This window comes from Bos taurus, chromosome 28 (genome assembly GCF_002263795.3).
Source record: "Bos taurus isolate L1 Dominette 01449 registration number 42190680 breed Hereford chromosome 28, ARS-UCD2.0, whole genome shotgun sequence".
NCBI lineage: Eukaryota > Metazoa > Chordata > Mammalia > Artiodactyla > Bovidae > Bos > Bos taurus.
The window spans coordinates 43150130-43176035 of record NC_037355.1 but is presented as its reverse complement, the minus strand read 5'-3'; the positions used below and the strand labels follow the sequence as shown (position 1 = coordinate 43176035).

At 43.4% G+C, this 25906-nt stretch overlaps 1 protein-coding gene across 8 annotated transcripts in view; it reads right to left on the bottom strand.

The window, feature by feature from the left end:
• The window catches only part of WDFY4 (WDFY family member 4), a 248179-nt gene that overhangs the window by 92404 nt on the left and 129869 nt on the right, over nt 1–25906 (bottom strand). For all 8 annotated transcript variants that reach the window (XM_024986689.2, XM_024986690.2, XM_005226581.5 and 5 more), the window contains one exon: nt 734–811. In XM_024986689.2, coding sequence (XP_024842457.1) covers nt 734–811 — 78 coding nt within the window. The remainder of the gene's footprint in view (nt 1–733; nt 812–25906) is intronic.

Here is a 25906-nt window from a genome sequence, read left to right as displayed (position 1 = left end):
CATGCTGAAAATGAGCCCGGTCCAGGAGGTTGGACCCTTGCCTTCTGGGCTCAGAGCCTCTGCTGAGGTTCCATCCTTTCCCATGAACTTTCCATCTTTCACATTTCAGCAGAAATCCACCAAGTACCACAGAGCACAACTCTCCTAGCCATGAACAAATCTTCCAAGCATTTCCAACCACAGGAAGAGAAATGGTTGCTGGTCTTGACTAGATGCTGATTTGAAAGTTTAGATAAACAATGTTGTCTGTCTTGAAATGGAACAAGTGTGATGAGGGATATTCCTAAATAAAGGATGCAATCCTAAATGATTCATCTTATTTTTCCCCCAATGCCAACCGGATTTATTAATTGTATTGCTAGTTCTGAATGAAGTTGGTGAACTCAAATAGTGAGACATTGACATGCAAGGGCCTGTCGCAGGGGCATAGATAACAGAGTCATGCCCCTAGTGCCCAGCACAAGGTCTGAAGGCACCCTGGGCTCTCGATGCCTGTTTACTAGTAGATGAATGGGTAGATAAGTGAGTGGACACACTGCCTATCTCTTCAGCTGCTGTCACTGTGGATCCAAATTCCATGGCATAGGTCTTGCAGGTAGAACTGACTCACTGATGATCAACTGTTGTCTGAGCCAATTTAGAGTTTAAGCCAAAGGCTCTCGTGAATCTTTATTTCACATTCCAGGTGGATTCCAGTCTACTGTACAGAGAAAGACACTGTCTTGCTTCTCACCTGTACGTGATCTTTGTATAGAGACGCATATAGTTCTTGTCCTCTTCGTCTGTAGTTCTCAATACACGACACAAAGTCCTGGAGAAGAGAGAAGACAAGTCACAGCTAGTAACAATTGTGATTTTAGATAAGAACTTCCTGCTCTGGCCAAGTGCCAGAGGAAGTAGCCGTCACAGGACCTGTTGGTCAAATCATTCACAGCCTCATGAATACAGGATACACGTTCAGATTCACATACATGTTTAAGGGTTACTTTTACTTCTAACTACATTGAACCAGGTAGAGCAGATAAATCTTCCTCCCAAGAATAACTAGAAAAGTAGAACATAATACTTCAATCAAAAGGGAATTCTAAAAAATGTTCAAGTAACATATTTATGGAATAGGGCACCCAACAGTAGTAGAATACACAAGCCCCCACAAAACATATACTGAGACAAACCACATGCCAGACCATAACACAAACTTCAACAAATGTATAAAAGTTGAAATATGCAAAATGTATTTTCTGATCATAACAGAGTCAATCTGAAGTCAGTAACAGGAAATCTCCAAACACTTGGAAACTAAACAGTGTACTTCTAAATAATCCATGGATCAAAAAGTAAGTCTCAAGGGAAATTTTACAAAATATATTGCATTAAATAAAACTGAAAGTAGAACATATCAAAATGTGTGTTGCATAGCTAAAACAATGCTGAGAGGGAAATATATGTCACCAAATGCATACATTAGAAAAGAGTTAAGTTTTAGAAAATCTGAACAGATCAATAACAAATAGGGAGACTAAACAGTAGTCAAATATTTCCCCTCCACACACCAAAATGCCAAGGACTAGACGGCTTCACCAGAGATTTCTATCAAACATTCAAAGAAGAATTAATACCAAACCTTCTTATATTTCAAAAAAAAAAAAATAGAAGAAGGAATACTTTTCAACTCATCATAAGAGGCCAGCATCCCTCATACCAAAGCCAGGCAAAAATACCACAAAAAAAAGAACACTAAAGACCAATATCCATGATAAACAGAGATACAAAAGTCCTCTATAAAATACTGGCAAACAATTCAACAGCATATTACAAGAACTGGATGCCATGATGAAATGGAATGTATCCTTGGGATGCAAGGATGGTTCAATGTATGCAAATTGATTAAAAAGATAGCAAGAGAATATTACACACATCTAGATACACATAAATGTGACAACTGAGATTAAATGGACAAATTCTTTACAAAAGCACAAGCTACCAAATCTCAACCAATATAAAATAGATCCTTGAAATAGCATATAACAGTTAAGGAAATTGAGTTCATAATTTAAATACTCTCCCCAAGTAAATTTCCAGGTCCAGATGACTTCACTTGAGGATTTTACAAAATATTTAAGCAATAATTAACATACAGTTTACAAAATGTCTTCCAGAAAATAGAAAAGATGGGTACATTTCCCAATCTGTTTTATGAAGCTAGCAGTACTCTTATGACTTTATATCACAACCAGACAAAAATACTACAGGAAAATAAACCTAACTTTCACAAATAGAGATGCAAAAATTTTAAACAAAATATTAGCAAATAGAACTTAACAATACATAAAAATAATCACATACAATGAAAGAATGGAGTTTATTTCAGGAATGCACAGCTGGTACATACCCAAAAAGCAATCATTGTAATCTACCATATTGGTAGGTTAAAATAGAAAATGACATGATCATATCTGCTGCTGCTGCTGCTAACTCACTTAAGTCGTGTCTGACTCTGTGCGACCCCATAGATGGAAGCCTACCAGGCTCCCCTGTCCCTGGGATTCTCCAGGCAAGAACACTGGAGTGAGTTGCCATTTCCTTCTCCAATGCATGAAAGTGAAAAGTGAAAGGGAAGTCGCTCAGTAGTGTCCAACTCTTAGCAACTCCAAGGACTGCAGCCCACCAGGGTCCTCCGTCCATGGGATTTTCCAGGCAAGAGTACTGGAGTGGGGTGCCATTGCCTTCTCCATGATCATATCAATTGATGTTAATAGTATTTGAAAAAATTCAACACTCATTCACTATAAAACTCTCAGAAAGCTAGGAATAGAGGAGAACCTGATAAAAATCATCTATAAAAACTCACAACATTAGATTTAACGCAAAACAAAAAATCCTTTCTAAGACTGAAAACAAAGATGAATGCTTTTATTGTTCTCATTCTACAGATTGCTAAAGTGTTCAGATTTTATACCAGAAACACAATTCAGAAAAGGAAAAATTAATGAATTTGATCTCATCAACATTAAAACTTTTGCTCCACAAAACTCATATAAAAACGATGTAATAATTAGCTACAATCTAGAAGAAAATATTTGCAAGTCACATATCTATCAAAGGACTAATATCTGGAATATATGAAGAAATTTAAAGCTTAAGCGCAAAAAAAGTCTACTAGAATAATTGCAAAAGATATGAATAGACATAAAGAAGATATGAACACGGCAACGAAGCACATGAGGGCCATGTTCTACACCAATATCCATTAAGAAAATGAAAATAAAAGCCACAATGAGATATCACTACACTTCTATCCGAATGGTTAAATTTAAAAGATGACAACAACGAATGCTGGTGAGGATACAGAGAAACTTTATCACTCATGCATTGCTGGTGGGAATGTGTGGAAAACAAGTCAGTAGATTTTTTAAAAAGTCCAGTCAACCACCATAGGATCCAGAAGCTGTAACCTCTGGGGATTTATCCCATGAAAGAAAAGCTTATACTCACACAACAATCTGTACATGAATGTTTATAGCAGCTTTATTCATAACAGACAAAAACTGGAAACAACCCAGATGACCTTAAATAGGTGAATAATTAAAGAAATTGTGAAACATCTATAATGTGGAACACTGCCCAACAATAAAAAAGAATGAACTGTTGATACATACAACGGCCTGGATGAATCCACACAGAATCACGCTGAGGGAGAAAACAACCCCAAAGGGCAACAGGGGCTCCTTGTAGTGGTGGAGATATTCCTTGCTGCGATGCTACATTACAGTTTTGCAAGATGACACCACTGGGGGAAACTGGGCAAAAGTTATATGAGATCTCTCTGTATCATTTCTTACAACTGCATGTGAATCTACAATTCTTAAAATAGAAAGTTAAATTTTTTTAAAAAGTCATTGAGGGCTCTATCTTCACCATTTGAAAAAAAAATTAACTCAGAGAACACATATAATTATTTTAAATCAATAAGATAAAAAAAGAGACATTCAATGGAAAATTTTTGAAAAGAAAAAATTGAACAGGCATTTCATTAAAAAAGATGTCAATGACCAATACAAATATAACAAAGAGGTCAATTTCATTTGTCATCTGGAGGATATAAATTAAACCACAATAAGAATATCTAAATTCAAATAGCTAATAATGTCGTTTCGATTATCACATGGAGCCACTGGAACTCCCTTACACTGCTGAATTGGTACCATTTTGGAGCATGGTTTGGCAGTGTCTTAAAAGATGAGTATATACATACCCAGTGAACCAACAATTTCATTTCTAGGTATATACTCAACAGAAATTCATGCCTGTGTATTCCAGAAGACATGTGAGAGTGTTCATAGCAGCAGTGTTTGAAGTAGTCCCCAAGTGGGAAAAATGCAAACTTCCATCAGGAATAGTCTAGATAGATAAATTATGATATAGTCATATATTATATCCTCTATGGTAATGGTTCTTAAAATGTGGTCCATGAATCCCTAGTGGCTCTTTAATACCCTTTCAGGGGATCTGTGAAGTCAAAACTATTTTCAAAATACTAAACACCTTTGCCTTTTTTCACTGTGCTGATATGTGCATTGATGATCCAAAAGCCATGATGAGTAAAACAATTTCCATAGTCCAAACCAAGACATTGGCACCAACTGTACAGTAATCGTTGTACATAGTCCTCATCAGTAGGGACTCATAGGAAAAAAAATCTTCACTTAAGAATGTCACTGATGAAAAAGTGCAGGATTAATTTTATGAAATCTCAGTCTTTGAATACACTTTTAATAGTCTATGTGATAAAATGGGAAATCTACATAAAACACTTCTGAATACCAAAGACCATAGTGGTCATTTCAAGGGAAAGCATCTGCATAATTGTTAGAGCTGTGAGCTGAACTAGCTACTTTTGCAATAGGACATCATTTTTATTTGAAAGAATGTTGTTGTTGTTGTTATTGTTTAGCTGCTAAGTCAAGTCCAGCTCCTTTGCAACTCCAAGGACTGTAGCCCACCAATCTCCTCTGTCCACGGGATTTCTCAGCAAGAGTACTGAAGTGGGTTGCCATTTCCTTCTCCACGGGATCTTCCCAACCCAGGGATCAAACCCATGTTTCCTGCCTTGGCAGGTGGATTCTTTACTGCTGAGCCACCTGGGAAGCCCTTGAAAGAATGACTGGCAGACAAAACTAAAGTTATGAAGCCTGGGTGTTTGGCAGATGTTTTCTTGAAAATGAACAAAATGAACCTGTCGTATAAAATTAAACCACTGACAGGATTCGTGGCCCCTAATAAATTCTGGGCTTTCAAATCTCAAATGTTAGAGTGTCGGAAAACTTGTAACTGCCTTTGTGAGCGTGACAGTTTCTCAGTAGATAAATATTTTTCTGATTGGTGGTGTATGAATATGATTTTTCCACATTACACAATGAAACATATCAACATTTGGGAGATCTCTCGACTCAGGGAACCAATATTTTCACTGTTTGTTATACGCATGTTCCAAATCATGTATGGGTTAAAATATCCATTCAAACTGCAAGATAATAAATGCATTTACTGTAACAGAGTACAAAAATCTCACTGATAAAAGTTTCAAATAACTTCCAAGAAACTACTACTTGTTGAATTTTGGTGTAGTATCAAAGAATAATATCTATAATTTTCTGAAAGGTTTATTAAAATACTCCTTTCTTGGAACTTCCCTGGTGGTTCAGTGTTATGACTCTGCACTTTCAATTCAGGGGGTGTGGGTTGAAACCCTGGTTAGGGAACTAAGATCCCACAAAGCCACACAGCATGGCCCCCCCAAAAATACTCCTTTATTTTCTAACTTCATATCTGTGAAAGATCAGATTTTCTTCATTTATTTCACCCAAAAAAAGAAAAAAAGAATTACAACTAATTGAATAAAAGGCAGATATGAAAATCCATCTGCCTTATACTAAGCCAGATAGATATTAAAGAATCTGCAAAAATATAAGACAAAACTACGCTTTTCACAATTTTCAAAAAATATATAATTTTTTAAAAATGTTATTTATGCTTACATATAAATTATATAGACTTATTACTGCTATTTTTAAATGAATTAATAAGTGTCATTTAAAAATTGTTTTCATTTCTTACACACTAAATATCAATAGATGCAATCTATATGATACAACAGTTCTTTGAAATCTCAATAATTTTTAGGAGGGTAAACAGATCTTGAGACCAAAAAGTTTGAGAACAGTATGAAAATGTTGTTTGGTCACTATAAAACGAACTACTGCTTCATGAAATGACATGGATCAATCACATAGTTTGGAGTGAAAAAAAAAAAAACAGAAAGAAGCGTGTACACGTTATTTCATATACATAAAAGTACAATGTAGAAAGCCGATGTATGTCAGCTGCCAGGAAATTGTCTACTGTGAGGGTAGAAGGTGCTAGAGACTAGAATGGGGCCTGAAGCTGGGGGTGCTTCTGGAGAGCCATTAATGTTGTATTCTTTAAGCTGGGCAGTGGTCACAAGTTCAGTCCATGAAAATGCTTAAATCTGTATATTTGTGACTTGAACACTTTTTTCTATGTGTCTCATAGTTCAATAAAATAGAAAAGTGTTTATCAACAAAGACTCAAAACTATGAAAACAATATAATTTTAAAACCCCAGTTAATGTTTTGGAGTAGTGGGAATAGGGTGATTTCTTTCTTTCTCTCTTTTTTTGTTTACAAAATTTTCCTTAATATTGCTGTTACATGTTTATGCACATTTATAAGTAATAATCATTATGAGCACTGCAAATGACATAAAATGCTGACAAATTTGACTAATTTTACATTTAAGGCAAAAGCCCAGTCTTTTTCCTAATATGATACTTTGAAGATGTGCAGCAGGAGAACAGAACTCTTGGGGGAACTTGGACGCAGAGCAGCTTTTGTCAAACAGGAATGTGCTATCTCACTGAAGAAGTAGAGGAAAAGCTGGCTCTGCTTCCCTTGAGCAGTGAGCAGGTGAAGGCTTGGAATAGTGGATTAGGAGGATGGGAGAGGGACCTGACCAAGGGCACCTGAATGGTGTATATAGGAGTGTCGGTAGCCCAGATATTTGTTATCCTTTGGTCTGCTCTCTCAGCATTCCATCCAATAACTAATGTGCCCATAGCACTTGACAAAGGAGTTTCCATATGCATTACCACATTTAATATTTAGCCACCTGACAAATCTATATGATGATGATTCCCATTTTACAGAAGAGGAAGCTGAGGACAGGGGACCCCAACAATGCAGGAGCTGGCAGCACCAGAAGATGACTTAGGCCACCACAAGACTTTCTCCCGCACGGCTTCCACCTTGCATGTCACCACAGCACTAAACAAATTATTGCTTTGCTAGTGATTTCTAAGAACTTTCATGCCCTGGAAAGTTGTCACGCTCAGGATGTGGAGACAGGAGGAGGACGATCTGGGTTGGTTCAAGGGCAGAAGCTCATCTGCCTGGGCAGCAGTGAATATGACACATCGATGGGGGACATATTTAGAGCAGAGCTCTGCATTGCTTATTGGAGCAAAATAGCCTTTGCTTAGCAACTGCCTGTGTATTAAAGAGTTTGAGAACCTTTGAAGTAGAACCAAGGGCCTCAGAGGGCTGTTTGGAGATTTGAAAGGCAAAGTAGGTCTGGTTTAAAGAGCCTGTGCCTTGCTGTCCCAGTGCCTCCTTAGGGCAGGGTTTGGCTACAGGATACAGATCAGACCTTGGAACGGAAACCAAGGCACAGCCTATCTGGAAGGTCACCTGTAAGTGAGCCGACCTCAGCTTGGTGGTACCCACCTTTGCCAGGAGCACCCCTGGGGCTGGCCAGCTGCTGGTGACCCTCCTGTTCAAGCTCTCCCATAGGAAATTCCTGCTGTCACTGATGACAGTCATTATATTGTTTGTTTAAAGCATCATTAGCCCTGTAATCACAGCTGTATAGCCTAGCCAGAAAAGAGAAAAGCCAGTATCTAAACGCAACCCCTCAGATCCTGCTCAGAAACTTAGTACCACGATCAGAGTTGTAAGCCCTGGCCTCTACAGCCAAGTATGGCATGGTCTGGGACTGAACTCAGTGGTGAGAAATGCCAGTGTATCTACCTGTGTTGACATATATGCATGTCATTTTCATCCTCCGACTCACCATTTTCAGTGCTAGTTACTTACTCCAAGGAAACCCTAAAATAAATGCACAGATAGTCACTAAACAACGTTTTCCACCATCCTGTTTATAGCAGAGCAAAATAAAACAATCCAAGTATCAGCACGAGGAGGGGACGGCTCATCCTTCCTGTCAGGTATCACGCAGTCACCACAAACTACACCCACTCAGGTCACCACTAGTCCACACAGCACCGCGTGTCCCCTTTGAGCAGACGCTGTCCCGGAACTGCACGGCTACGCTGAACAGTGGGACAAAGGCTGGGTTTCAGCTTCCTTTTGCTACTCTGGCCATGTGCCTTTGTGCACAACCCATACAACCATTCATTGCAGCCCTGGTGTCAACTAAGTTCTGTTGATATGGAACCAGATTTTTGATATATCGAGATTTTTAAAAATGAAGTTAGAAAACAATGTGCTAACAACAATTAAATGTGTTTGGATTTGCGTGGAAAAGGAAACTGAAAGAAAACACAGGGTGCGGATCATTCGTGCTCTTCGCTAAATATTTCGAGTTCTTTCCTCCTGCAGATACATGGCATAACTGCTTTTCCTGCCACCTTTGAGCCAGGTGAGGCCAGGGAGGAGGGTGAAACTTTAGGGGCTCAGGCTCAATTTGCTAAGCTCTTTTTCAACTGTCACAGCAGTGCTCAAAGTTCTAAATGATTGCTCCCTGAGCTGGTGTCACTGGGTGAGGTTAAGGCACAGGAGACTCATGACAACTCACAGTGTGGCACACGTGAGAAGTAAACCTTTGCTATTTTAAGGCAGTCAGTTTTGGGAGTGTTTGTTACTGTAATGTAACTTTTCCTGAATAATACACACGAAATATATAGGAAGGGTTATAGTAGAATTGCATTGAAACGTATTTGTGATCAGTGAAAAAAGATCAGAGAGCTAAGTGAAAGCAAGTGTGAGATCAATTAAATGTTATGAGCAAAAAGCTCAAACAATTTGAGCAACAAAATAAATAACAAGCTTGGTGGATTATAACCCAAATTGTAAAATAAATATGGATGAGTCTCTACAGATATAAATAAAAGATTGAATAAATTAATTAGGGGGGAAAGAGACAAACCTTTCAAACAGAAGAATTTAGAATAATGTGTATAGATATTTCCCTTGTCAGGAGGCAGAGCTTAATTGCCTTAAGAATGGGCTTGTCTTAACAACTTGCTGCCAAAGAATAGAGGATGGAAGGGAAAATAGTAACTTTACAGTGGAGAAATCTGGCAGACCCCATCGTGACCATGTGATGAGAGCTGACATCACCAGTGATGATACTGTGTGGGTGTCAGGCACCCCTGACCCGATACGGTATGATGAGAAGGACGTGTCTCCTCTGTGGTCTTCCTTCCAAAAATTCATAACCTCAGGATAATTATGAGAAGAATGTTTAACAGACCCACTTTGAAGTACATTCTACAAAATATCTGACCAGTACTGCTCCAAACTGTCAAGGTCATAAAAATAACTGAAGTCTGAGAAATTGTCAGCGTCCAGAGGAAACTAAGAAGGCGTGACAACCAAATGCAGTGTGGTGCCTTGCACTGATTCTCGGATTAGCGGGAAAACTGGTGAAAGCCAAATATGACTAGAGATTCATTACCCGTAATGTACCAATGTACCAGTTGATTAATGTGCTATGATAATGTACAACAGGAACAACAGGGGAAATTGGGCGAAGGATATAGGGAGGTGTTGAATATAAATACGAAAAGTACATGGAAAGTATTCCAAAATAAAAAATGTATTAAAAATACAGTGGAATTCTCACAACCCTGCCACCTAAGTCCCATGATGAAACTGAGATGGAATAGATGAGTCTGTTTTCTCAGTTGGACATGGTTCCACATATTTCTTGAATGTAAACAATTCATTGTAATGAGTATAACTCTCGTGCTTGAAGATAAATAATTTTGGTAAGTCTTGTTCCCCCCAGACTGCACAAGCCAATCACTTCGCCAGACACTTTAACAGAGAAATAGTAATTCATTCCCCAAATGGCGGGAAAGTTGCTGATGGATGTGCAAAAGGGTGGCACAGAATACACCAAGCCACAAATGCTATTATTCTCTATCAATAATCGAAGGGACTTTGAGCAGTATCTTTGCCAACTTGATTTTCATTTTATTAAGAGGCTTTAAAACTTAACTCCATATAACATGATTCCACCGCAGGCAGTTGTTTTTATAATTGTTTAAGATTTCTAAATATGCACTAATGATCCATAAAGGAAAAGCAATAACCACACTGTTTGATTTTAGTGTCAAATCCAGATTCCTTTTTCTGGCCAGAGAAACAAGTGACAGGCTCAAGCTAAACTCAGGCGATCTCCCTCCCCTTCATCCTGCCAAGCGTGAACTGTGGATTTGGAAGAGGCTTCCTCCACCATAGGGCCCATGTTCTCACTGGCCGTGTTGGTCACTCATTGGTCACCTCTCCTCCACTGGTACAGGCTGAGGGGTTGGATTAACAGTGCCAGCAGCTGGGTGGCAGTGAGCAACCAAGGAAACTGTGTCTGTGTAAGTCCTTTGTTCTTATGGTATAGCCAGTAACTATCAGGAATACTCTTCTCGTTCCTAGTACACCCCCTGAGGGCCCCACGCAGAGTGGTAAACCCTGCAGAGGCTGTTGCTCCATGTCACAGTGACTGGGTTCCTCACCTGAATCCCCACTGGAATAAACTTTCCAAGGACATTGTCCGTCTCTGTCCCCAATGGCCTGGCAGATGGAGACAGCAATAGGTAAAAGTTTGCGAGACTGAAATGAAGCTCATGAGATTTGTCACTTCTCTGAGACAAATTCTCTGCAGCTGGTCGCTTCCCGCCTGGAGTGAAACACTCCTCATGGTCAGGATTAATGAGACCCAGGAGGGCCAGTGACAAGACATCCAGATCTGCAAAGAACAAGAGTAAGGAGCGGGGCAGCTCTGGCACTCACTCCCACCGCCACGTTTAAACCCGTCTGAAATTCTGTATTTTCCTGGTTGTGAAATGTTCAATAAACAGATTGCCTATGTAACTTTTCTGTTATCCCTTCTCTACATAAAGGCTGATATATCATCTGCCTTCAAAAATAAGTTCTTGGTGGAAACCTGCTTTTAGTTAGATGACAGAAGCAGTTAATGAGAAAACAATGGACTGCTTTCCCTGTTTGTTGGCAAGTCCTGTATAACACCTACATGTGCATCTGCCGAGCATTAGCAGTTGGTTATGAAAGAGGCAAATAGGAACCAAGGGACAGAATGGCCTGGGTCTGCAGCAAGCTGTGGTCAAGGTGTCTGCGGAGGAAGGTTACTTGGATGACTCAGGCCAGAAAATGCTTTTTCCTCCAAATGCCCAGATAATTGCACTTTTCTCTACTCTGGAGACAAAGCCCCTGGATTCTTAATAAATGTCGAGCCATACCAGAGTAATAATCACATTTCCAGCAATAACGACAAACAACTGGTGCTCAGAGTGGGTGAAGAGGGACCAGATCACCACAGCACAATTCATCTCTTGTTAAATTCACTCACATATTAATTTCTGAGATGAATGGAGGTTTCTAATTTGTCTTTTTTGAACTGTGATGTTTTTATTAAATTCAATCATAATGAGTACGTGGAGACTGACTACTTAAAAAAAAAAAAAAAAAAAAAACTCCTGTGTAGCAAAAGACAAAAGCTTTGGAATTGCAGGCACTGGGTCTTTTCAAGAAAGCCACCTTCCCTTTTCTTTGTCTCTTCCTTGGGCATCAGAGGCTCTGTAAGACTCAGACAGATGAGAAGCGTCAGCAGGCTGACATTTCCTGAACTCTGCCAGGTCTTCGCAAGTTTCTGTCATCTTCGTCCTCAGAGGTGAGGCTCATGGAGACCCAAACCATCTTGGGCAGAAGCAGAAGCTTAGGAATTGTGAGTGACTTAGGGTCTGAGTGAGAGATGAATGTGAGAATCTACCCTGGGAGACTGCCACCCATGGAAACACTTTCCCCCTGGACACAGTGAAATTGAGGTTGCTGTTATCGACTGACATATCCGCTCACCGTGGCTCTCTTGGGGAACCACACCGGGACTTGCCAGTCATGTGCTGGCCGCACATGACTCACAGGTAACATAACCAACACCAGCCCTTCCCTCTCCCTTAGGCTGGTCCTGCATAGATGCAGCCATTGTGAGTGAAAAATAGATAACTGTGGCCACACGGGTCATGGCCAGGCTGGAAAGGGCTTTCAGGAGGGACAGCGATTTTAAAGCACAGGGGAAGGAATTGGTCCAATGGAAGGGGCAGGCTCCTCCAAGCAGATGGGATGACATTTGCCCAAGTGTAGAGATGGGAGAAGACAGGGTGCATTATGATAAAATGTGGAAGTGTGCAAGATTGTCACAGGAAGGAAACTCAGAAAAACAGTGAGGATCAGGCTTCTTGCACTGTGGTCATGGGTCTGAGGCTTCCTCTGGACAGTGTAGGAACAAATGATGGCTTTTAATCAGGAACATGACATGATGAGACCTGATCTTTAAGAGCTCACAATGAGGGTGCCATGACGGTGTGATGGGGCACAGTAGGCTTCTGGGAGGGACCAGCTTTGTTTTCCCTATGTCCCTGTTCTCTGCTCCTTGGCAGAAGCATAATTGACAGGTGAGGAATAAATATATAAACTATCTTGCCTCCCACTCCACAATAACAGCCAGAAAGCTCAGGCATGCTGTAGATGTTTGACTGTAAGCCGTTATGGACTACGGATTTATGATCTTAATTCCCTAGGAATTGACTTTCTTCTTTGAGTTTTATTTTTCCTGATCTCATTTCCTCATTTTATTGCATGTATCACATTAGATACCATAAATCCTCTGGGGATTGAGTCAGAATATAAATAAACACATTCACGGGATCAACATAAACAGGATATGATACTCCAGTAATAATACAAAGGCAACAGCTGACCCACGACAGTTCCTTTGCATCTGGAGGGGCCCCTCTGTCACCACTGAGCTTCCTTCACATCCTTCTTCCTCCTTTTCATCCTCCTCCTCCTCCTCCAAGTCTCAGCTCAACTTCAGCTTGTTAACATTGTAATTATTTCACCTACCTAGAGGGTCAGGGACACACTTTTTACTGTCAGTATCCTTTGGCCTTAAGCCAGTGTCCTGGGATACGGTATAAGAGCCATGAATGTGCATGGAAGGTTGAAGGAGGGAAGGTCCAGATCACAGCTGAGTGTTCAGTAGATGAGAGACGGCGGTGGAGATGCATGTGCGGATGGAGTCACAGACACAGATGCTTTTGTGACGCCTAGAAAACTGACATGACCCTTGACAGCTGGCCCCTCCCGCCCTCTTCCTGGACCACTCCACATTCAGTCTGTGATCCACTTGCACTGACCTCCCTCTGTTCTCAAACACATGAACTCATGCCCACCATCAAGCCTTGGCACTAGCCGAGTCCTTTCGGGAGTTTTCATTCCCCAGGTGTTCAACAGCTACCCTTCCCTCTCAGCTTTATTATCACTTACAACCTATGGCATTCACGAGTCTGCCCCTAGCCCACACACCAGATCCCAGACAAAGACGTCTGTGAGTCAGGAACCATTTGCAAGAATCCGTCTGATGCTCAAGCTCAGCTGTTCCTCCTATCACTCCTAATCAAACCAGTAGATACTTTAGCATCCAAGAACGCCTGAGAGACCTCCCAGGCCTGGACTCCACGCTCTCTGGCTGTCCCCACTCCCTTCTCCACGTCCAGGCCCATTTCCTTCCATGACAGGCCTGGAGCCAAGTTTGCAGCAACCCCCATGGACAACAGGGATGAGAAGAAAATTTCAGAACTTCCTGTTCTGAGACTTTGAAAGACTTTTTTAATTAACCAAAATGGTTTCTCATAATAGATGGGTCCCAGGGCGAGAAGGCGGCTGTAACTCACGCAGCAGGCGCCTCGCGGCCGAGCTGGGACTGAGGGGCTGGCGGCTGTGATGGCAGCAGAGCCTCGGAGGGCCCCAGACTGATTCTCCACCCCACGACCATCTGCCGTTTTTTATCATTTATATAGTTTGGGACATTTCTGTCTTATGAACGCTGAAGCATTCCACACCAATGAATACGTTTAAGTTCTACATATTCAAATTTAGAGGAATAAATAATCAAAAGATGTGCTTTCCCCAGCCAAAATCATTATTTTTAAAAGTTGAAAGCCTTTCCTGTAATGATGTTACCCCACCCCAACCACAACATAAGTTTTTGGAATGCCAGCATACCTCACATTAGGAAATCTAATCTGTAAAAACTGAACCTCAAAATAGATTCTTAGGTATAATTATCCTCCAAAGTAAAGGACTGAATTTAGTTTTCAAAAGAATTCAACCCAGGATTTTTCAAGTTGCCAAATTCCTAAGCAAATTTCGGATCTATTTATAAAATATTGACCTATCTACATTTTTTTTCAGAAACGCATCTACTGTAATTCTTCTTAGATATAATCTAGCTAGGGAGATAAATACCTGGACTTCAAGGATTTGTTAAACGTAAGGTCCTGTGTTATTCATCTCTATATTCCTAGTGAGGACTAGTATATCTTCAATAAATCCACGTGCTGTTGAACTACATATGATAGTATTGACATATGCAGTGTTGACTGCATTTGATGTGCTCCACTTCTGTGCAGCATGGTGGTGGAGCCATTCCTTACTGCCAGTTACAGTGACCAGCGGGAGGCAGGACCATGAGCCAGCCATGGGACCAAGTAAGTTATTGTCAGTACTAAATATTCTTTTATTCTGTGGCCTTTGCATTCTTAGTAAGTCATGATATAGCAGACCACATTAAGTTTTAAGAGTAAACAGTTGATAACACTGATAGAGAAATTCTATGTGCTAGTTGAGGTGGGTACTTGCTACATGTTAGGAGAAGGTCACCATCGAGCAATTTTAGCAAAGGATCCCCTAGTCAGGTCAGGGTCTCTGCTAGCCTAGCCACTGTCCTTTGCATGAATAGGAAAAAGAAGCCCTCTCTGGAAAGATGGTGCCCTTCTCCCAGGCCAACATAGACTACACCACAGCTCACGGCTTATCAGCAGAGCTTGGGGATCAATCCCAGTAGCGCCCATCCCTATGTGGAGCCCTGGCCCCGTGCCAGTGAGTTTCTCAGCGTGGTGTCACTGTAGTCTGGCTGGCCTCAATCCACTGCCAGTCACTGCACGATGATGTCTGTCCCACCCCAGGCCCCAGGACACCAGCCTCTCTCTGCTTGGACTCCAGGGATATCAGCACCCACAGGGATGACTAGCTAGCAGTTCATCGGGCTCTACTCGTGGCCAAGCTCTGACGCTGATCCTCTCAAGAGGACAAGAGGCAGTCTGTCTTAGGCCTCTGTATTTCTGTCTGCATTCATCTGAAATCTTGTACCTACATAACTGAGGGGCCTGGATCTATCACCACCTAAATCCATCCCTGGAAAAAATTATCCAGGAAGTAATGTAAGAGGTTCAGTATCCTAAGAGACTTCTCCTCCTCCCTGAATGGATGACATCAGCTAGATGCTAAGACGGCCCAGGGTCTTCATGGGAGAAGACGACGATCGTGGTATGATGGGCGCTGAGAGCTCACAGTAAACTGTAAGCTTTAGTAAAGCATGGGAATTCTAGGCTTCCTTCAGGATCATTTGAAGGAGGGAAGCTCTGGGGCTTTGGGCAAGGTGGCTTCTATCTTGGGAGCCGCTTTTCCAGCAAATGTCTAGAGACTGTGATGTTTCAGGAAAGGTCCTAATCCAACAAGGTTACCGTATTCAGCACAACCATAGGTCCATTTCATCAGAAACCAAGGGGCTGCCCTGAGAAAGCAGAACAATGTGAATCTGCAACCAAGAAGTCCAGACCACACGTCTGATCGGGGCAACTCCCCTTTGCCCTGTGCACATAGGGACACATGCTCTGAGCAAGTCATTGATTATTCTCCAAATGGAAAAAGTACATCAAAAGAGTTGACCTAAAATGCCTTTAAAGGGCAAGCTCAGCCAGAGAATTTAAGTAACAGAAAGTTTCCAGGAAAAAAAAAAAATCAGTTGCGATATTGTTAAACACAAAGGTTACAAACACACACACTAAATAAAATGATCAAATATGCACAAAAGCACGAAACGCAGTAGCAAATGTATCAACTAAACGCTCTGCATACAGCACTGTAATCTCGCAATGAGTCAAACATTGAACAAATGGCAACTTTAATATATACCATTAATAGCAAAGTGTCTGCTTTACTGATGAAAATAAAAACCCTAAAAACTATGTTGCTCTAAGCAGTTTTGAAATGAATATCTGATTCAAAACTTCCCCTGTGCATATAATCACATGCTAATTTACATTTTAATTACTTCCTAAGAAATCAAAAGCATTTGTTGACAGTAGAACATAATGTCAGCTTCACGGTGCACTGTTGGCGGATGCTTAATGAACTTAATTAGATAATTAGTGATGTTAATTATCCTTCTATTATGAAGATAAAGCTGTCTCGCAAATGATGCACTTGGTAAAGAAACATCATTAAAGGTATCAGTGTTTGCTTTGTTCATTTACTTCTATTTTTCAAACTCCTGTAACAAGGACCTGTGATAGCCTGGTAATATTTCAGCTTCTCTTAAAATGAGAGAAGAAAAGCCACTGCTTCCATCAGCCCCACTCTGTGCCTCCCCCTCATTCTGGATCCTACGTATTGGTGACGGGACTGCTGTTTCAAACCCCCTGTTGTTGGGACCTAAGTCTGTGGCCAGTTGTGGTATGGAGCTTCTGTTTCACAACATATCCTTCCTGTGGGCTCTACCATCTATTGTTTTAAGAATGGGTCATGTGGGGACTTCCCTGGCGGTCCAGTGGTTAAGACTCTGAGCGCCCAATGCATGGGGCCTGGGTTCAATCCCTGGCTGGGGAAGTAGATCCCACATGCCGCAACTAAGAGTTTGCATACTGCAACTAAGAACCTGCATGTGCAACAGAGATCAAAGGTCCCCCAGGCCATGGCTAGGACACGGTGCAGTGAGATAAAACAGTATTTTTAAAAATAAAATAAAAATTTAAAAAAAGAATGGGATGTATATACACGTGTAAGCATGAATGCCTGTGCATGTGTGTGTCAAAAAGAGAAATTGAGAGAGGAGGTGTCTTGGTTGAGTGTCCAGACCACTAGGAGAAAACCTAAAGGGTTAATCCTCAAACACACACACACACACACACACACACACACACACACGGTACACACGTTGCCCTGGCCTGGTGCATTTCCGTGAGTCTGCAGTGCTGTGTCCCCAGCTCCATCACCAGGATGCTTTCCTGCCCTGGGCAACCCCATTTTGCATGTGCTGTGGGAATATCTGCATGCCTGACCAAGGGCCATGATACATTATACATGGACTTTACTTTCGGATGCAGTGAAATAAGACACTTCAGAGATTTAAGCAACAAGATACTGGATTTCACCATTTTTCTCTTTCTTGTCCCTGAATACCACCACAGCCAGAGCTTAATAGAGGTCCTTCCTGCAAGAATTCTAGTCCAGACACGCCATGAAGAGCCCTAAGACCAGGCTGGGGAGGGTGGCATTATTTTTCGGGTCAATTATCTCGGGAAAAGCATCAGGAGAAAGTGTCACTGGCAGCCTTACCCACCACAATTAAGAAAACCAAGATTCCATTTAATAGAGGGTCTAAGAACAATGTTCACATCAGTAGAAGCAACACACACTTTCCAAAGTCTTTTTAAAAAGATATATGCTAAAAAAAAGAGAAAAAAAAAAGATATGTGCTGTGTGCTTAGTCCCGCAGTCAGGTCCGACTCTTTGGGACCCCATAGACTGTAGCCCACCAGGCTCCTTTGTTCATGGAATTTTCCAGGCAAGAATACTGGAGTGGGTTGCCGTTTCTTACTCTGGGGGATCTTCCCAATCCAGGGACTGGACCCAGTTTCATTCATTTCTGACTGCTTTTATTCCTCTAACAGCTGCTGCTGTTGCCAAGTTACTTCGGTGGTGTCTGACTCTCTGCGACCCCCTAGACGGCAGCCCACCAGGCTCCCCCATCCCTGGGATTCTCCAGGCAAGAACACTGGAGTGGGTTGCCATTCCCTTCTCCAATGCATGAAAGTGAAAAGTGAAAGTGAAGTTGCTCAGTTGTATCCAACTCTTAGCGACCCCATGGACTGCAGCCTACCAGGCTCCTCTGTCCATGGGATTTTCTAGGCAAGAGTACTGGAGTGGGGTGCCATTGCCTTCTCCATCCTCTAACAGAGTCCCATTTAATTACTGGCTCACAAGGCTTCTCCCCCTACCGAGCACTGCAGGGCTTACGAGCAATTGTGATTGCTCATGAAGTCTGTGTCTGCAGGTCTCCTCTTTTCCATGGTTTCAGAGGCTTGTTCCTCCAGCCCAGTCCTCCACTGATGTGCTGACATGGGCTATCTTTCTGCCCTCCTGCCCCACCGGGAGAATGTTTTATCAAGACCTCACCAATCTCTGGGTTCTCTCACTCCTTCACTTTCAGAAGTCCTCATGTGCCTTCATTTTCCCTCAAGTTTAAGCTGTGCTGTGCTAAGTCACTTCAGTTGTGTCTGACTCTTTGTGATGCTACGGACCGTAGCCCACCAGGCTCCTCTGTCCGTGAAATTCTCCAGGCAAGGATACTGGAGTGGGTTGCCATTTCCTTCTCCAGGGAATCTTCCCAACCCAGGGATAGAACCCGCATCTCTTATGTCTCCTGCACTGGCAGGCAGATTCTTTATGACTACACCACCTGGGAAGCCCAATTTAGGCTTCCTGCTTCCAAATCTCTCTTTAAAGGCACAGTCATCTGCTGGAAAAGTCCTTTTCCTCCTGCCCATGAACTTCTTGTTGAATTTATGACAAGTTTAAGTAAAAATAGTCCCCATGATGACCTTCTGAATTTCAGATTTTTAAACTCTCCTACACCCTCTTAAAAGGCTTCCTAGGTGTCACAGTGGTAAAGACCCCACCTGCCAATGCAGGAGACACAGGAGACATAGGTTTGATTCCTGGGTCAGGGAGACTCCCTGGGATAGGAAATGGCAATCCACTCTAGTATTCTTGCCTGGAGGATCCCATGGACAGAGGAGTCTGGGGAGCTGTGGTCCATGAGGTCGCAAAGAATAGACAGGACTGAGCGACTCAGCATGCACACGTACACACTGCCTCTTAAAGATTTTTGTCTACAGTCTGTGGAGCCTTATATGAAGGCCATAGGCGCAAGGCCTCGTACTGAGAACACAGATGCGGAGCCCCACACCAGGGTCATCTCGGGAACTGACTGAACCCCCACAGCAACCATTGCCATGAGCCCCCTGATCTAAACCATCCAGCTCCCTGACCCCATATTAGGTAAAAACCCTTCCCATCACCTAAAGACATCCTTCCAGCAGGAATTTTCTTTGTCTTGAGGCCATAAAAACAGGCTAGCTCTCCTTTGAGCTGGTCTGCTGTTCTAACAGTCGGCTCTCCCTGTTAGGAGGTCTACCTGCTATGCTTGCAACGCCCTCTTTATTTCTGCTCTTTGTTCTTAATAAACTCACTCTTTCTGAAATACTCTGTGTCTGGAAATTCTTTTCCAACCCACCCACAGACTATGACATTATTTATTAACAGTAGAACATCTCTGGGAATTCTAACTTCTGATTTCACCGTTGCTTTTTGACTTCCTTGGTTGGTCCCCCGGACTCTACCACTTAACTTCTCTGTCATTTCGAAGCCCATTCTTCACTATTATCAAAAAGTTCTTCCCAGCACTGGGGCGCTCCTGACTTATAATACATTTCCCCAGGTGAGTGAAATTTGAGGCTTCACCCTCAAGGGCTGTTCAGCCCTGGACACGAAGGAGCCAAAACACTAAACCGGAAACGCTGTGTCCCATCAGACCTCACCCTCCTTCCCGAAACAGGGGAGCGGGGTTCTCAGAGGCTCGCGGTGCCTTCAGCATCAGCAAGACTGAAATCTCTCAGCAGCAGGAGACGAATGCAAACATGCCAGAAAGCAAGACCGAGAGCGGCTTGATCACTCCCAGAGTGACCACTCAGGCTTTCCATTCTGCACTCTTCCTTCTTTTTCTGCAGTTTTAATTTGGGCACCATGATTTCTTTAAAGAGAAAATAAATACATTTACACATGAAATGATATGATGTCTGGGAGGTTGCTTCAAAATTATTCTGGGCAGAAGGAGAAAGTAAGTAGGGATAGTGAAGAGACAAGATGGGCCAGGAATTGAAAACTGTGGAAGTTTAGGGGTGAATAGATACATGTGGATTCATTCTTTGTTTTCTCTACTTATATATCCGATTGAAAATTTCCACAGTGATTTTTAAAAAGGAAAATGGGTAACATTCGCAGAGTGGATGGTCACAAATGTCATTTTCCTTGCTAGGGACCTGAGTCAAGACTGCTTTTAGTCGAGCTATCACCCCATTGCTGGCCTCAGCCAGCGTCTCCTCCTCCGCCAGGGGCAGGGCCGCTCCATGGCCGGGGGTAGGATGTAGTGGATCTGGGCACACATTCAGGGAAGTAGCTAGCAGCAGGACCATGGTCATCCTACCCACACAAGCGACCAGTCTCGGAGACCATCAAGGCCCCAGGCATGGGCACTGCTCGTTTTGCAGGAAACTCTGGTGCGTCTAGGTAGGCAGGGGCTCACCCACAGGGCAGCCTTTAGAAGACCTCATGGGACCTTGGAGTAAATGCTTAGTGCTTTCATGTCCTTGCCAGGGCAGGTCTAAAATTCTTGCAAAAAATTTGTCTTTGGTGTTTTAGCTACTGCAGTGTGCCCTTCTCTGGCTTTCAGGGAGTTCCCATTCTTTTCTGTTAATTCTAATAGGACCCTAGCTTTCCTCCATGGGTCATGTCAACATTTTAATATAAGACTTTGAAAACAGCAGCTGAAAACTTGCTCAGCTATCACCAAAACCAGGGAAATGTGGCAGACACAAGCCCGGCTCTTCTCCACCCTTCTGCTCCACTATAAACCTTCTAAGTTTACTCGGCTGAGGTATACGTGGCCCCTGCATGGGACATCTGTCCACACGGGTACAGTTAATCATCAGAGGACAGTGGGGTGAAATCCAGCTCATGCTTTGCTGAACAAGACACAGGTCAGGGGCCTGCGTCCACCCAGAGGGGCTCCCACCTCCTTATGGGATAGAATTGGCCCCCAACATCCACCTGCTGGTCCCCTGGTTTGTTCCTTCCCCTCCTCCGCAGAGCGCAGGAAACATCTGGATCACACAGCTCCCACGCCTCCCACTCGTGGGTGCTCTCCATTCTCCTGGCCTGATTTAAGAGGCCTGGAGCTAGGACCTGTCTTCCGTGGCACTTCATTTTGTTTTGCTAACCCCGGTCATGGTTAGACAGTTTCCCTGTGTGTTTTTTGGTTTCTACTGCTCCGGCCACTGCCTCTGCAGCTCCAGCATCTCCTGTGTGAATGATGCTACAGCCCCAGCCTGTCCCTTCTCCCAAGGGCCTAAACTCCAACGTAACCTGTACAAACAGAAATATGCCATTCTCTTGCTTAACCCCCAGTGCCCCCCGATCTGCCTCCATGCCCATCCCCCTCCTCACATCCACTCATCCTCACAACCCCTTCCCACCTGACTTCCAGCTCCCATGTTCCATGTGCCCACTTTCTCTTTGCTGATGCTTAAAAAAAAAAACACAAAAACCAGAAGATGGCATACTTTATGTTTTGGAATAATCTGGGATCCACGGAAAAGCAGTAAAGATAGTACACAGCACGCCCGTCAGCCCCTCACCGAGTTTCCCATAACGAGGTGCGTCTGCCAAGACTGGGAAACCAACACTGGCTGTTGGGGTTTTCCCAACCTATTCTTAAACAAGAAAGTCTGAAGCTGAGCAGGTGTGAAGAGGGATGGCTGGCCAGAGTGTGCCCTCTGGATCTCCCCAAGTTGAGAGAGGCATAATAAAGTGACTTCCTGGGCACCCTCAGTTGGCCTTTGGTGACCTCAAGGGAGCCCAGGGTCCCAACTTATGTCCAATACACTCACGCCCACAGCCTTCACCCTGGTAAAGACCATGACTTCACATTCTGGTCCCAGAAGGGACTGTGATGGAGGTCAGGGGGAGAAAAAGAAGAAATACCATCTATCATACCAGTCTTGCCTCAAAGTTCAGCTCACCTGCCGAGAAGCAAGCCTTTTCTACTGAAAATGAAGCTAGGTAAAAGGCATCGGGAATCAGACGTTGTGTGTCTCCCTCCAAGAAACAATTTATCAGTGCTATAGAGCCGTCAGCTGCTGACATGATGAGGAATAACACCGAATGAATAATGTTTCCTCCAAACCCAACTCCTTTAATTACAAGCCTCTTCTTTCCAGGAGAGAGACAGAAGACGCAGAAACGCCAATTTCATGCACTTGTGCCTGAATAATGTCTCCATGCTGCTTTTTCCAGATGGCGACCTTCTCACTGGAGGGACTAATGATGTGGGCATATTTAGGGAAAAACCAATAACGGAGTCTTTAACCTTCAACAACAAAATGCGTGTTGTACAAAATGTTCCTTGGGATACATTAGAAAATATCAATTACATTGCTCACTGAGGTGTAATCAGCTGTAATAATCAAAATTAATTTTTAAAAATAATTAAACAGACCCCAGGGCAAATAGTTGTGTTCTTATCCTATGGCATCACAGCGTACGTATGTACCTGAGAAGTTGTGCCTTCTGTTACCAACAAAGGCATCTAGCGTGGAGGGGGATGGATGTGGGCTCTACAGGCTGGCGGGTTTCTTCCCACACAAAGAAGGGAGAGCCCGGGGCAGCTCCACACACATTCTTTAAGAACCTTCCATGCACTGCCAGGCACAGTACCCATCCCAGACTGAGTTACTGGCAGGAGATGCTGCTCAGCAAAGATGCAGTTACTCTTTTTCAATTAAAGCATGGTCCACTTTGTTTCAAAAGTGATTTCTCTTTCAAAATTCCACAAGACAGAGTAAGCTATAGAAAAGATAGGCTGGAGGTAAAATGGGGCTCAACCAAGAAGACGTGCGTGTAAATGCATGTGTGCTTGTACATGTGTTTGCAAAAATTTATCCCACTGGGCACGTGCAGTTACCCAAGTTGGGCCATGCTTACCTCTCTGGCTTCCAAGTGCCAAAATGAAAGAGGAAAACATAACCGTGTCAGAAGTTTTCCTTTGTATAAGTTGCTGTGGAAAAGCACAGTCCTTCCTGGTACTAACGGCTGAGGGACATGTACCCTGAGGCTGTCTGGCCCCCACTGCAGTCCAGCCACACTGGCCTTTGCTCTCCTACGACCTCCAACACACTCCTGCCTCGGTGCCTTTGCCTGGTGGTCCTTCCTGCCTGACCATTCTTTCCCAGCGTGACAAGGCTCCTATCTTTCCTTATTTCTGGGCTTTCACACCTCCGTACCAGAGAAGACTTCTGGCCACCTCCATCTAAGTGGCCCAGCACCTCTCTCTTCACCCTATCTCACTTACTGCTCCATTTTTCCTTATTGCAATTAGCACCCCAAGATTACAAACTTATTTATCTTTTTATTGTCTGTCTTCACCTACTAGAATGCAGTCTCCTTGGAAGCAGAAAATATGCTGGTGTTTCCTTCTGTAATCTCAGTACTTAGAGCAGAGTACTGAATAAGCACTCAATAAAAATTTGTGGAGTGAACGAATGGATGAATGAGACCTCAATGCTGTAGAAGACATCTTCAGCAGTTTGCCTTCACCAAAGACAAAGCCAACTTCAAATATTCTTTCTTTCAGATCTCACCATGTGAGCCAAGAACAAACTGCTATTATATAAGTCATCTGTAAACTGACATGGCCCCAAACACTGCTGTCCACTCAAGCTTCTTTCAGATGGGTTGTTTCTCAACAGACCTCCCTAGGACTCAGAGGTGCTCAGCTGTGCTGGTGCCAGTGACCTGGCAAGAGGCAGTATCAGTAGTGCAGGGGTTCCCATAAAACACATGTGCACGCCCACTGTCCCAGTCGTTGCTTCCCCAGCTGCCCAGCCAGACTAACCTATCCTCCTGGGGACAGTGACCAATCAACTTGGTCAAGGAGTTAGAAGCTTCAGAAAGCCCAGGGAAGAGGGCCTGGACCCGTGCTGCTACAAATGGCACTGCTGAGGAGCAAGTGCTTGGGCACAAGCAGGGATGTTCCTGCTTCCAAGGTTGGGGCAGCTGAGCCACAGGTGCTATAAAGTAAATTGGAATTTTGTAAATTGTTCTATTTCGAAAGCACTGATACATTCCAGGGGCTTCCACACTGTGTAGTGTGAGCAGAGCACATTTCTGGTTTGAAGTCCAGGAATTGAAGCTCTGAGAGGTTATGGAGTTGTCTAAGTGTGTGCTCAGCAGTGCAGAGACTGTGAATGAAGATCCTGTTTCTACTCTGCAGACCTTTTTTTTTTTTTTTTTTTAGATTTTTATCACACATCTATAAAATGAGACTAAAAGTAGTTGTGTGATGTAGCTGGCACAGAAACCTCAGTTATTCACTCCGTCGGTCAGCCAGTAAGTCTGTAGACAAATATAATGAGCAGTGTCTTCCACAAGCCAATCACTGAGGACACAGCCTGCCTTCAGCTCTGAACACCACGGGCCCGGCCAGCCTGGTCAATTTTATCTTCTGTCTTCCTTTCCATCTTGGGTTTTCTCTGCTTGTCCTGAAGTCTACTGTTTCTGAAGCTTGGAAAGAAGACGCTCCCCTTCCCCAGGAGGTCTGGGCACTTGCAGGCAGCCCCTCATTCCTCTCTTCTCCCAGCATCCAGTGACGGGGCCCTCCCCATCAGGCACCGACCCCAGTGGACAACAGACTCGTGGTGACAGCAGGATCCAGACTCTGAGCACACAGCATATGGAGTCAACCTCGCTCTCCAAAGTCATACGGGCAGAGTTCCAACTGTGTAATGTATCTGCCAACAATCCACCCCACTCCTTGGGGAGTCCCTTCTCACAGTTTCCCACAGGTATTTGTCCCATTGTGGAGGTCAGGAGGTAAATGACTCAGAGGAGTTAAGTGAATTTCCCAAGGTCTCTTGATCCTAAGGCTGTGACTATGAAAGGACTACCTTCTGCCTCTAAAGGTAAGTCAGTGACCCCAGCATTAGACTATATGACAGACTGCGTTCTCCAAGGAGAGCCTCGGCAATATTTCCAGTAGATGTGCTCTTGCAGAACCTTGCCACCTCCCTGCCAGGAGGTAGAACCTTTGCCCTCCCCATGAACCTGGGAAGAGCTCTGTGCCTGTCTGGACCAAAAAGGACTGCTGCAGAGGTGATGCTGCATGGCTTCCAAAGCTGGGTAATGAAAGGCAATGGGCCTCCACCTTTCTCTCTCCCTGTCTCCATTTTTCTCTCTCTTCTTCTCCCTCACTATGGAAATATAAAACTCAGCCACTAGGCAGTAAGGAAGCTTAAGACGCATGATGAAGTCATGTGTAGGTGTTCTGGTCAACAGTCGCGGCCAGAGCCAGCAGCAATCCTCAGATGTGTGAGTGAGTTTTCCCATGATCTCACCTAAGGCCCCGGACATCATGGAGTAGAGACACCCCTAACTCCTGCTGTGCTCCAGATCCCTTACCACAGCATGCACGATCACACACACACACACAATCATGTCGGTATTGCTGAGTTTTAGGTTGGTTAGAGACACGGATTAGAAAACCCCAATGGATCATCCCCATGTGGTCAAGAGGACCCACCACCATGTCTCCCCAAAATGGCACCACCGCTTCTGCC